Below are 14,064 nucleotides of genomic sequence, written 5' to 3'. Positions count from 1 at the left end.
CCCCACCCTTCGACTTCACCGTGAGCGTTAGAGCACAGCTAGAAGTGCTATTGGTCAATATATTCTAGCACGTTTAAGATGATATATGATTAGCTGTCACGAGCACCGCCCATTTAGGTAGGCCGAGCGAATATTCTACGTTGAACTACGTTGTTCTATTCCTGAAAGTTAATACGCTGATATTCCACCGTAGGGTTGGTTTGTGGACGGAGTCTGCGCTGTTACCGTCGTTTCCCGACTCACTTTGAAGAAACTTTTTGGAAGTAGTTATTACCACTTGCGAGCCACGCTCCTCTACTTACAAGTCAGTGAGCGTGCAGACCAGCTACTACCGTCACCAGAAGAGCAGAGACCATCCCAGGGAAAGATGCCAGCTCAGATCATAAGCGGTAAAGAGGTTTCAGCGTAAGTATCAAACATTACCTTTACGAAAGCATAGGTAGCATGTGAATGTAATCAGCGTTGTGAAACATGTGACTGGCTAAAGAAGCTAACTAGCAAAGTTACAGTAACTTAACAGCTGGTTATGTCTGATCTTACTCAAACGCTGTGCATCCTCTGAGGATTTTAAGTGCAATCTTATATATATGAAGTAAGCAGTCTGACGCCGTGAAGTGATTTCATAACTTAGTATAATCAACAGTTTTACTGTTAAATCAGTCGCATCGGGCTGCAGAGACTGTTTACAGTGCATATATGCGTTGACTCTAAATTCAGCGGAAATCTGAGTGATTCACTTTCTTAACTGGTTAGGTTTGGTCATTCATAACTTCTGAATGCATCATTGCAAATCCTGGGGTGTTATGTAAGAAGCTGTGGCGTTGTGCTCTGATCTTTGTCCTATTGGTTCACTGACCTAATTTGAAGAGGAAAAATACAATTTATACAGTCAGATATTCCAGGCAAACCCTTTTTTAAAATTATTATCATTTTTTTAAATCGAAAAACTTTGACCAGATCCAAGTAATGAGAATGAGTGGAAAAATGGCAAAAAGGCAAAATCTTTCTAACAGTAACACAAAAGACATCTAGCTGCATGTGCTTGTCACAAGATATAGCGGCCTGTATCTTGTTAAGACCGCCTCACAGTAGTTATTAGTCGATTATATTATACAATACAAAGAGGCCATGCAGCCACAGAGCCGCTCTCCCCATGGGTCATCTTTATTCATTATCTCAAAAGTTCGACAGAAGCTGACATGCTTGACTGCACACTGTATGAATGACCTGTGTTTGTAGGAATATGAGCCCTGGTTGTTTAATGAGGAAAACTTGTACCAGTCACTGTTGAGATAAAGATCTGTTATGGTACAATACTCAGTGTTGTGATTGCCTTTTCTAATCACTGGAAAGATCCCCAGGGTCACTCTGCTGGTAGATAAATAAAAAGCAAACAAGGTCATATGCAATACTGTACCTAAATAACATTTAATTACCCTGTTTTATATACATATTGTATATAATTTGTGCTATATGTTTGAAAAACATTTTCTGCACACATTATCGCATCTTGAAAAAAAAAAGGGGGGGGGGGTACATAAATCTTAAGGTTAATGAGTTTCTCTTGAGACTAAGTTTAGTTGAACTGTGTCTCAAATCTGTGCCAAAATGTATTTCATCACCACTCCTATTACAGCTCACATGATGCACATCTGTTACCTACTTTCTTTAGAACTTTGGGTTCTTTTCTTTGTTTCATTTGCATCCACAATATGTTAAACCAAACACTTTTGTGTGCAATCAGGATTTTGGGTTTAGACACAAAAGCAATGACCACAAAGTTCAGGTAACGCAATCACTGTTTTCTTGCTTGTCTTTGATTGGTTCAGCTGACTGTAGTCAACCTTTATCTGTTCTGGCTTATCTCTTCTCTGCGCAAAAAATAGTGCCATGTTTTCTAGTCTCCAGAACATTAAATCAATAAAGATAAAATGAAGACAACAACTGAAGATAAGCACGCTTTTCTGAGTGATTGTCCGGAATGATAGTTTGAGTTTGGAAAATGACTCGCAATGAGATCATCAGATGACATTGATCTAGTGCATAAATTTGTCACTGTTTTAATTAAACGGTACAGATTGGGTCACATGATACTGCTAACTCTTTTTTTCTGTTATTGCACAAATTAAATTGGCTGTATTTTGTTTTCTCAGGCAGGTGAGGGAGCGTCTGAAGAAGGATGTCGAGCAGATGAAACTTAAGAATCCCAACTTCAGGCCTGGTCTAGTGGTTTTACAGGTAAGTTTATGATGGAATTCTTTGTGGTTGAAGGCTAAAAGCCTTTTTTCCCTAAAAACATTTCTACCCATGCTTTCATTTGGCCTTTCGTTAGAGAGAGCACCTGGCAGGTAAGGGTCAGGGTATCTGTGTGCCACTGCACACAAATACCCTGTGTGTGCACATGAGGATTCAGACATTTATGCTGGTGCTTTGTCTGCGTGTCATAGTTCCTGTTCTGTCATAGAAATATGCAGGGGGATAAGCAGTATGTGTCTTTCAGGTTGGAGACCGCGATGATTCAAATCTGTACATCAGCATGAAGCTCAAAGCAGCAGCGGAGGTAAAGAAAATAATTTTTTGATACTTAAGGGATTTGTGCACCGCGTGTGTACACTGCATATTGTTTCAATGAGCCACAGCTCTATCCCTAAGCTGCATTTTTGTGTGCAGATTGGAATAAATGCAATGCATTTGAGACTTCCCGCGACTGCAACAGAGGAGGAGGTGAGTTAGAATCATTACTGGAGGCTTGTTTATTTAGTTGTTGGGTTGCACACACCTGCACAGCAACTCCAGGATTAGACTATTTATGGACACCTGGGGGAGTCGTTGTTCCTGCCATACTATTTCCTAGTGTGCCAATAGGAAGCATGCATAGGTCACATGGTTTCTTGAAGCAAAAACAAATTGTCTAAAGAATCGCATAAATTTTTTTTGTTGTGTTCACTAAAGTCTTTGAGTGCTTAAAACTCACAATAATTGACAGATTTTCAGCGCAGAGAGATATGGGTGAAATTTGAGCTTTCAGGCTTTTCTTGATTTAGCAATACAGGGGCTGTGCGGGAATGCAGTACATGACAAGCCTGAAAGCAATAAAGTGTTTTAAGGCTTCCTACCTGCTTTCAGATTCTTCACAGTATCACAGAGGTGAACGAGAACTCTTCTGTCCACGGCCTCATCGTTCAGCTGCCTTTAGATTCAGTCCATGAAATCGACACAGAGAAGGTCACGAACGCCGTGGCCCCGGAGAAGGACGTAGATGGGTAAGAACAGCAACACAAAAAAGTGTGATCATTTCAGAGTTACAGCAAGTCATTTTTTTTTAGTTTACAGAAAAAAAATGACTGTTGTGCTCATAAACAGTAATTAAATTTTTCCGACAAGCAGATGCATTGTAATAAACTTAGATTTAAGCCTTTAAACATACATTAAAGAGATTGGTTGTCCCAATGGCTGAGATGGTCAATGTGGTTCTGTCTAATCGCGTCTTACGTATGTGGTTATAGGCTACACACGAACTACACGAAAAGCGGAGGAGAGGGAACTTGTAGATGTTCATGTGCCATGGAGGCAAATTTTTATTGTCTGTACCTTCAGACCCAAGATATGAAGTATCATACCTATTTTATATGATCTGCGAAGGGATCCCCTCCACCAAACAAAACAAAGCTGCAAGACAAACCCTTTGGATAAAATGTCATCCTCTTCTTATTCACCTCACGCCTCATCTCCTGAACAGATGTCAGGCCTGTAAAACATGCAGAAGTTTATAAAATTCTTATTTATTCCTGATAGTGTTAGAAATACCTATTCTCAGCAGATTAGACATGTGACATTCCTGTCTCCAGACAGTTGACAATGAGACAGCTAAGCAAAAACAGCTAGGCACAAACGAACATTATGCCAACTAAGGTAAGGTTTGATTATCTTAAAAATTCCACTTTCCCTCTGGTAAACGGTGTGATTACGTTCTCACATCGTATGATAGTTTGAATGCAACAATGTTCAGTCTTCAAAGAAAGTTTCACTAACAGCAGCAAACAGCAGTGTTGCAACCCCAACAGCTCGCCTCACTGAGCTTCATTGACTCGTATCGAACTCCTTTCACAAAGTTTTACAGCCTCTTCTTCATTAAATAGCACATATTTAGAGCTGAGGGAAACCGCAAACTAACAACTCGCTGCAGAGGAAAAGTTTGTCCACAGTTGTTTGTCCTACAGTGGCCACCGTAGCTATAGTATACACTGTAGTATAGCAGTGATATTTTACACACTGTACCTTTAAAAAGCTTTTAGATTGATGGGTATCTTCAGGTTACAGTGATTTGTACATTCTTGTGTGTTTACAGACTGACCAGCATAAATGCGGGGAAGCTGTCCCGTGGGGATCTGGGCAACTGCCTCATCCCCTGCACGCCAAATGGCTGCATGGAGTTAATCAAACAGACGGGTAAACAAAATCTCTAATAACCCTGAAAAAACTGCAGTCAGTTACAATGATGTTACAATGTGGAAATATATCAAAAGTAACAACAATCTGTTTATGACGCTTCTCTACAGGCGTTTCTGTGGCAGGGAAGAGAGCGGTCGTGATTGGGCGCAGTAAGATTGTGGGCGCACCCATGCACGATTTGCTGCTGTGGAATCACGCCACCGTCACCACCTGCCACTCTAAAACCGTCGATCTTGCCGCAGAGGTAACACAGAGAAACACAAGTGTCATTAGGCTTTTTTGAGACGCACAGAGGTATAAACAACAGCACAGTATGCAGATAAAGAGCAGCTGTTTAAAGCAGCCAATTCTTAATACTGACGTTCTCCTTTGATCTTAGCTGGCAAATTAAACTTTTTCACAACTTGTTATATGAGGAGCCTAATTAAATATTTTAGTCCGTTAACTGCCCCAATTATTCTAACTTAACAGTTTATGACATCATAGGAACTACAGATCTCTACTGCCTGCAGTATAAACACTAATTCACATGTTCCCTTATTTATTCCTCTAGCATCATTGCATCATTGCTTAAAATCCAGTTTCTTCATTCATAAACATTCATCGTTTATCCCTCCCTGTTTCTGTCTAGGTGGGTAGAGCAGACATCCTGGTTGTTGGTATCGGAAAAGCAGAGATGGTAAAAGGAGAGTGGATCAAGAAAGGAGCAGTGGTCATTGACTGTGGCATCAACCACGTTATAGGTATTAATGCGGTCATGGTGCATCGTATTTCCTTTTGAGATAATCAGCAGATGCATGGGTCAACTGGAGTCTCTTTTTCAGATGAGACTAAATCCAGCGGAAAGCGTGTTGTGGGCGACGTCCATTTTCAATCAGCCAAAGAACAGGCCGGCTTCATCACCCCTGTGCCTGGTGGAGTGGGACCTATGACTGTGGCCATGCTGATGGCGGTAAGGCCCATTCGGACACCTGAGAGTTGATCAAGTTTAATTAAGAGTTTGATTTTTTTTTTTAATTTCAAACTTTTCTTTCTTTTGTTTTCTTATCACGTTTACTTGTTTAGAACACCGTGCTGAGTGCAAAGCGCTTCCTGGAGAGCCATCAGGCAGGAAAGTGGAACATTTCTTACACCGCACTCAATCTCCGAAAGCCAGTGCCAAGGTTTGCCTCCTTATCATAATCATAACTATGCTGTTCATTAACTTGATGCAGAAGCCCAATCCTTGCTGTCTTGCTGAAGAAGCTAATTTTCTTTTTCCCTTTTGTTATCCCACAGTGACATAGTGATTTCTCGCTCCTGCGCAGCCAAGTCCATTGACAGTCTGGCCAGAGAAGTGGGATTATTTTCTGATGAAGTAGAGCTCTATGGCAAGACTAAGGCAAAGGTCCAGCTGACTATCATCAAGCGCCTTCAGTCCCGGCCAGATGGAAAATATGTAGTGGTCACTGGGTATGTTAAATAAAAGTCTACAGTCTGTAGACTGTAGACAAAATCTTATTTCAAGATACTGAAGTTCTCAGTTTGTGGAAGTAGAAGTTATTCAAATTGGCAGACTGTTTACATCTGTAGTTCAAAAATCCCCAAGTTAACTAAAGCTATCAGCAGAATGTTAAGAGAGAAACACTTTCTTAACATTTCTCAACACAGATTTTTTTGGCTTGTTGTCCTAAAAATCTGTTTAAGAGAGATCCACTCAAGTTGAACTCAACTCAGGCTGGGTTTGATGTTTATGTAATACCATTTCATGCCACAAGATGGCGCAGTGAGCCAGTATGACCCCAATTTAACTACACATGTCAATTAAGCCACCTTTGTATTTGCAATGGTGGTCTGCAGAATCCACTCATAAAACTCCCATCGTATGGTCATGAAAGTTTTTGTTATATTTTTGCAAATGTAAAAAAAAATCAACCAACTAACCAAAAAAACAACAAAAAAACTCTTAAAGTGACTGAGATAAAGCTATTTGTCAAAGAGAACACTATATTTTTCCTTTGAGGGCTTTGGGCATACATGTTGACAGCATTTTGTGTTTGCAGCATTACTCCCACGCCTCTGGGTGAAGGTAAGAGCACCACAACCATCGGTCTGGCACAAGCCATGGGTGCTCACATGAAGCTCAATGTGTTTGCTTGTGTCCGACAGCCTTCTCAGGGACCCACATTTGGTATTAAAGGTGAGTTTTGAAAGAGTGTAAACTCAGGAGATGTTGCCCATGTTTACTACAGGGACATATTCATGTATGTTTTATTTATTTCTTTATCCTTTTGTTTGCAGGCGGTGCTGCAGGAGGTGGATACTCTCAAGTTATTCCAATGGAAGAGGTACAGCATCACTTTTCCGACACTGCTTTTTTTTTTTCTAAAAGTTCAAAGAAAGCAAAATATTTAATTGATTATTTTGATTTTTCAGTTTAATCTCCATCTCACTGGTGACATTCATGCCATCACAGCTGCCAATAACTTGGTGGCTGCTGCTGTCGATGCCCGCATATTCCATGAAGCAACACAATCTGATAAGGTGGGTTCTCATTTCTGTCATTGGTGTATAAAAAGTACACTTCCTCAAACTTATCTAATGAGTCACCACTATAATCCATGTCTGCCTGTGAATATCTAGGCTCTGTATAACCGTTTGGTGCCACTCAGTGGAGGAGAGAGGACGTTCTCCCCGATCCAGATCAACAGACTCAAAGTAAATGATCAAGTTGCAGCACGTGTAAGCTTTGACTTAGATGTGCACAGGTCACTTCTGACACCGAGGTTGTCTTCTTTGGTTTAGAAACTGGGAATACAGAAGACGGATCCCTCGGCTCTCACTGAGGAGGAGATCAACCGCTTTGCCCGCCTGGACATCGACCCAAGCTCTGTTACCTGGCAGAGAGGTATGAACAGCACAGAGGGCTCCTCCTCAGCAGGTCTGCTGTGAGTGTATTGTGCGTCTTATACAAATACTTATGATGTCCTTCTGTTTCACTTCAGTGCTGGATACCAATGATCGATTCCTGAGGAAGATCACTATCGGCCAGTCGCCCACTGAAAAGGGTTACACAAGAGAGGTAAAGATGATTATTCTCTAAAGGTGGCAAATTTCTTTCATGGTATCATAAAGCATCATAAAATATACAGAAAGCAGTTGAACCTTTGAGGGAAAGTTGGTTTAATAAACTTAGTTTTAGTGCTGCTTTGCATGACTGGACTGTTGTGTCCTCCAGGCCCAGTTTGACATCACTGTGGCCAGCGAAATCATGGCGGTGCTCGCCCTCACCAGCAGCCTGGAGGATATGCGGCAGCGCCTGGCTAAGATGGTCGTAGCCACCAGTCGGAGGGGAGATCCCATCACCACCGAGGATCTGGTGAGTGCCGTAAACCCTCCGCTGTGACATGACGTCATGCAGCGTAAGTGCTGTGATAATGATATTCATGAAAGTGATGGATTTTTCTCTGTAGGGCGTGAGTGGCGCTCTGACTGTGCTGATGAAAGATGCCATCAAGCCAAACCTGATGCAGACGTTGGAGGTGGGTGAAACACGGTGCCCATGCTAATCCATGCAGCTCCTATGCAGCATGACCACGTTAAAAGCATTTCTCTGTAGTTCAGGTCGTTTGATATTGTTGTTTATCAAACTGCTGTTTTTTTTACTTGCATTAATAGTTTTGTAATAATTCATGTGAGTAATTTGGATCCACAGGGGACTCCTGTGTTTGTTCATGCTGGCCCCTTTGCCAACATTGCCCACGGAAACTCATCAATCCTGGCTGATAAAATTGCTTTGAAGCTGGTTGGACCTGAGGGCTTTGTAGGTAAGCTGAATAGAATCAGCTTCAGCTTTTTTTAACAGGGTTAGCTTATATTGTAGATGTTAATTGTAAAAGTGATGGAGTCAATGTAATGTCAGTGAATAATAGTAGTCAGTAGTCCTGATGGCTCGGGTTCTGATATACTTTCCTGCTTGTGTCAATTATGTGCAACAGTGACAGAAGCTGGCTTCGGTGCTGACATCGGCATGGAGAAGTTCTTCAACATCAAGTGCCGCTACTCGGGCCTGAGGCCTCATGTTGTGGTGTTGGTGGCGACCATCCGAGCTCTAAAGATGCATGGAGGAGGACCAACAGTAAGTTTCCCCCTGGCCCTGGTGCCACTCCTCAGTTCATTCACTCTGTGAGACGAGCTATGTTAGCTCAATTCTCCCTTTATTGTGTTTGGCTGCTCCCCGTAAATAGAAGATTTCAGCAGAACATGGGTGGGTGTTCATTGCCAGAGTTTTGCCCGAGAATACCAAGTGAGAGTGAGAGCCCCTCTCTTTGAGATCTTATAGAGCCAAGAGTTGAAATGGGGCATTTAGCACAGTGCGAATTGGGAGCTGTTGGCTAATAGACGATTACTTGTGCACAAAATGGGGCACGTTCAATATGAGAATCCACTACTGTAACAATGTGTGTATGATGAGATCAAGCCTTTAAACCCACTTTAAACAACTTTATTTTAAAAGGAAAAACCCCCCACCAGAGCATTTTCACTTGTCTACAATTTTAAATGTTCACAATTTTCCATTTCCAGAAGACAATTTCAGCACAATTGTCCACAAAATTATGTTTAATCTTTAAATTAAGCATCTTAGTAATCATTAAGAATAAAACACATGGAGGATTACAATAGTCGTCACTGCTGATTACAATTTGAGGATTTATTGAATTAACTAAAACATTTCACATTTCTCTTGTCTCTTTTGTTTAGGTCACTGCTGGGATGCCACTGCCTAAGGAATATGTGGAAGAGGTAATAGAAAAGAATGTGCCAAAACAGTGATAATATTCTTCTAAGGGGCTTTTGATAACATTGTTTACTTATTAGTTTGTGCAGAATGCTTGAGCCGCGTCTGCCTACTTTGTTAATCACATTTGATGCAAGCTTTTCAACCTTCAAAGCTTTGCGTAACTTTTTGTTGAATGTGTTTGTGTACCTCCATGTAGAACTTTAATCTGCTGGAGAAGGGCTGCAACAACATGAGGAAGCAGATCGAAAATGCAAAGCACTTTGGTGTGCCTGTGGTGGTAGCAGTGAATGCTTTCAAGTAAGTGATGGATGGTAATTAAAAAAAGAATAATAGAATAACGTATATAAGGATGTGCACATATGTGGAAAGCATGTTTTTTATTTTGCTCATTCATTTGTTGTGCAGGACAGACACTGCGGCTGAGCTGGACTTGGTGTGCACCTTGGCTAAATCTGCCGGAGCATTCGATGCTGTGCGATGCTCTCACTGGGCCGAGGGTGGCGCTGGTGCTGTGGCACTTGGCGAGGCCGTCCAGAAGGCCTCTAGCGCCCCCAGCAACTTCAAGTTCCTGTATGATTTGGACGTAAGGGCTCCGAACTTAATTTTCACCAGTCACTCTTTTAAAACAACACATGATCTGCTTATTTATGACTTAAAATATCTATCTTTGATTCCACTTTAGCTTCCTATTGCTGATAAGATTCGAATAATTGCTCAGAAGATCTATGGAGCAGATGATATTGAGCTTCTGCCTGACGCCCAACACAAGGTGGCGCTCTACACCAAGCAGGTGAACATCCCTCAGCTGTTGTTTCCTGTCCTGTCAGGCCTGTTTGTTGGCGTCTGCTGTCAGTTGAGATCAATATAATTAAACAGAGCAGCGAGAATAAACCTTTGTAAAGATCCTTCTTTTTTGCCTCTCCTTCAGGGGTTCGCGAATCTTCCAGTTTGCATGGCAAAGACCCACCTGTCACTGTCACATGAAGCAGAAAAGAAAGGTGTGCCCAAAGGATTCATCCTGCCAATCAGAGACATCAGAGCCAGTGTGGGCGCTGGCTTTCTGTTCCCGTTGGTTGGCACAGTAAGCTCTAATTCCTTTCCCTTCTTTCTGTACCCCAAAAAGTTGATTCTGTTCATCTGGACGTTTTCAGTTGCTCCCTGTCCAGGCTGTGTACATCCTCATCATTGAAAGAGTGTCCACTGGCCTGCAGGTCTAAATAGACTGCAGAGTCCTGGTCTGACGAGTTGGCTCTTCTGTGTTGTGCCATCCTCTTAGCCAGAGGTTGTTTGGTTTCCCTGATGTATAAATCCTGGCAACCCTCCTGGCACAGTGTACACTACATTACTCTGTTTGTGCCGGGGTACCTGATCCTTGGGGTGGATTCATTTTTGGTGCAGCGTGTTTTGGCGTTTAAAAGCCACAGACGCACTGTGTTTAGAGAAAATGCATCTCACCTGTTCTGATACTCCTGACACATACGGGATCACTAAGGGTTTTTACTTAGGCAACAGTTGTCCTTCTCTTCTAGATCTGCTGGAGCTTTCTTTAGGTGCCTACCTAGCTTTGACAAATGTCCAGCTGGGATTAACCAAATTTACTCCAGTGGAAATGACCTCACAACCCACTGTTCGTCAGTGGTGCTAGTTACAGTCATTATGCAAATGCACTGTTTATAAAGTTGGGGAAACCTGCAGTCAGGTCAGACTGAAGAAGTCACTTGGATGAGTGACGTAATTTTCTCTCCCACTATAAATGCCACATCCAGATGAACAGACTCAACTTTTTGGGATTTACTTACCTGGACGATTGAGTTTGCATCAAGACTTCCTTTCTGTAGTTTCATCCCACATTTAGATGTTGGTGTGACTCTCTAACCGGATCTAGACGAAGCCTTTTCTACACCCACATGTTTTATTACTAGCTGCATCATGGAAATAACTAACAAAATAATAATAACTAACAAAAACACTGTTAGCCTCCTTGTGGAAATGGTAAGAAGAAAAAGCATTGAAAGCTCAACTGGGATTAATTTGACATAATTCAGCAGATTGAACTGAGATACTCAGACACATATTTTGAAAAGCGGGATCTACCATCCCTTGCATTTCAAGTAGAAAATGTTTGTGTGTGTTTGCAACATGTGTGCATTCACAGTGTTGTAGTAAACCGGTGCAACCTGTATTCCTGCTGCATACGGTTCATTTATACAGATAGTTAGTTTCTCACTGTTTTTTTTCCTATGAAGCTACTGTGAAGTAGGAAACCCTTCTCAAAAAGTAATAAGAAAATGCAATTTTATGCAGATTTCAAAAACCGTTTGGTTCTGAAAAAAGAAGTGCAATATCAGCACAAAATAATGTTTATATTCAATAACTAAAAAAGTTGTAAAATGGACCCTTTTATACTTAAAGCTTTATATAAATAGACATCCAGAGTGGAAAGCAGTGCAAATAAATGCAAACACGGCTTCATGACACTCATCTTTTGTCAAGCTGGATGTCAGTGTAAGCTGTTTTTATCACATTTAAGCTGAGACTGAATTTTGTGTAATTTCTATACAACACTTAACACAAGTATTTAAAAAAAGGTGGTTTTTTTTGTTTGTTTAGGTTTTTTTTTTTTTTTTTTGGGTTTTTTTTGAACCACAGAACTGTTTAGCGCGCAACACAGTTTTTTAATTTTTTTTACAAAGTTAAACTTGAGTCTATCCATTTTACAGTCAGACTGAAAACGTATAGACGTCCGAGCTCCATATACCGGTTGTTAACCTTAATGTAGGGATGCTTCACAAACATTCAGAGATGAACTTACACACTTAATTCACTTCTCTGGGATAGCTTGCTCGGAGATGAAATGCTGGTTTGGCAGCATGCAGCGAGGCTCCTGATGCTTTCAGTGTAAAGTAACTCCAGGCCGCCGACAGGTCTCGCACGCAACAGCCGCTCCATCACGTGACGCATACTGCTTCGACTTGTTAAGGTCACTACCTGGGTTGCGCCATGTAGCAAGTTTTGCAAGGTGCTTTTGTGATAATTAATGGATCGGGTTACATTTTCTATTTCCCCCCCGATATCCGATCCAGTAATTTAAGTCCGGATCGGACTGATACCGATACCGTATATCGGATTGGTCCATCCCTTGTTTTTTCCACCAAATATTCTCACCCAGAGGCTTTTATTAGGAAGTAACAATATGATTAATAAAAAACAACAACAAATGTGAACTGCGAACAATATAAACATCTTTGTTTGGTAACTGACTTCAATCGTTTAACCAGGTCATCATTGATCACACTGCTCGACAAAAAAAAGTTTTGTTTATTACTGGGACATTCAGACAAGCTCTTAGTCTAGTTTCTTACTCTGATTTCAGATCTGCAATCGTATTCAAACTTATACGTCACTGACGTTTCTAGCCAGTCAATCTAGTTATCCTTGGATACTTGGAACATCATAACTAAAAAGAAAATGGGGCATGCTACACTAACATTGTTTTCAGATTTGGAGTTGGCAAGTAAAAGTTGTTGAAGGGCAGGTTTAAAAAAAACAACAAAAACAAACAAACAATAAAACTAAAGCTCCATTCTTTCTCTTTTGGTTTATCCTAGATGCCCACCATCCCTGGCCTCCCCACTCGGCCTTGTTTCTATGACATCGACCTGGACCCCGAGACCGAACAGGTCAATGGACTCTTCTGAGAGACAAAAAAACAGGTCCTCACACCCTTTGATGGTACGAAACATAGTTAAGACTTAAAGCCATGCAGCAGAGTGCATCATCAACAGATCATAACGGTTTCATTCTTAATGTGTAGACATTTCCCATCAGTCCTCTGAGCGCCAAAGAAATGTGAAGAAGAACCAACTGGAAGCACCTCAAACTCGTCTGCTGTTTTTGTTGTTTCTCATATTAACACTGATGTCTGTAAAGCTGCTGCTGATAGATCAGGACAGTCTTTCTCCCTGCTATCAGGCACGTGTTGTTCCGTTATATTGCTGACTGAACATACACATTTCACATCTCAGATTGCCCAGGCTGTATTTACTAACTTGTGTATATTTTGTGAGCACCACACCAGAGGCATTTCCTTCAGTTCAGTCTTTAACAAGCTGTGCCCTTCGGATAAAGGTTTTATTACATAAGTAAGTCTTAACAAGAAATGCTGCCCTAAAACAAAATTATAATTTGTTTAATCCCATCTAATTGCATTTATAATGTCTCCTTTCTCTGTCTTTGTTTTAATTAACACTCTGTAACATTTTTCATTGCTGTGAAGCTCACTGGCCATGTCATTGTAAAATCAGTGATTTCCTCATATCTGTGAAATAAAGGCTTTTAAAACAAAGCTGCATGTTCATTTTTTTAGTTTAGTTATTTTCTGCGTTAAACACGCAGATCCTGAGGAGCATAGTGTACAGAAGTTGCCAACTTTCTGCAGAGTCAATTGTTACAGACAACAACAGTGTGTAGAGAGCTTCATGGAATGGGTTTCCATGGCCAAGCGGCTGCATTCAAGTACAAAGCAAAGCAGTCATCATCATCATCAGAATTTTATGCTCCCAACTTTGTGGGAACAGTTTGTAAAACCAAAAACAGCAAAGTTATCAGAACCAACCCAAATCATCAGCCCTCCACCACCGTGCTGATATGCTGGATTTGGTTTCTGCCAGCAACAAGTTTTCCATTATGACCAAACTTTCTTGTCTTTCTTAAGGACATTATTGCAACACTCTTGTGCCTTGTTAAGGTACATCTTTGCAAAGTGCTGCTTTGATTTTTAATTTTTTTTTTTAATAGAATAGACATTCTCCAGACTACCCTTCCAAATAACC

General features: G+C 41.1%; 1 protein-coding gene across 2 annotated transcripts; it reads left to right on the top strand.

Moving 5' to 3' along the window:
• The first annotated feature begins 137 nt into the window (after positions 1–137).
• mthfd1b (methylenetetrahydrofolate dehydrogenase (NADP+ dependent) 1b) lies at positions 138–13,594 on the top strand. Of its 2 annotated transcripts, XM_084914633.1 has the most exons (28): positions 138–405; positions 2,154–2,238; positions 2,501–2,560; positions 2,671–2,724; positions 3,127–3,263; positions 4,349–4,449; positions 4,560–4,696; positions 5,084–5,195; positions 5,277–5,404; positions 5,518–5,615; positions 5,731–5,904; positions 6,495–6,631; positions 6,733–6,779; positions 6,868–6,975; positions 7,075–7,149; positions 7,237–7,339; positions 7,437–7,513; positions 7,670–7,810; positions 7,905–7,973; positions 8,147–8,258; positions 8,430–8,569; positions 9,193–9,234; positions 9,429–9,529; positions 9,638–9,815; positions 9,915–10,022; positions 10,161–10,313; positions 12,841–12,964; positions 13,047–13,593. In XM_084914633.1, the coding sequence occupies exons 1-27, from the start codon at positions 368–370 to the stop codon at positions 12,928–12,930; spliced, it is 2,805 nt and encodes a 934-aa protein (XP_084770759.1). In that variant the 5' UTR covers positions 138–367; the 3' UTR covers positions 12,931–12,964; positions 13,047–13,593. The 2 variants fall into 2 exon arrangements, with proteins under 2 accessions (XP_084770759.1, XP_084770758.1); XM_084914632.1 differs by having other exon boundaries at positions 12,841–13,594.
• The last annotated feature ends 470 nt before the right edge of the window (positions 13,595–14,064 follow it).

This window comes from Perissodus microlepis, chromosome 19, assembly GCF_051167445.1.
Source record: "Perissodus microlepis isolate ML-2025 ecotype Zambia chromosome 19, ASM5116744v1, whole genome shotgun sequence".
In the NCBI taxonomy this organism is placed as follows: Eukaryota; Metazoa; Chordata; class Actinopteri; order Cichliformes; family Cichlidae; genus Perissodus; species Perissodus microlepis.
The sequence above is the reverse complement of the archived record's forward strand: the minus strand, read 5'-3'. Positions and strand labels throughout refer to the sequence as shown.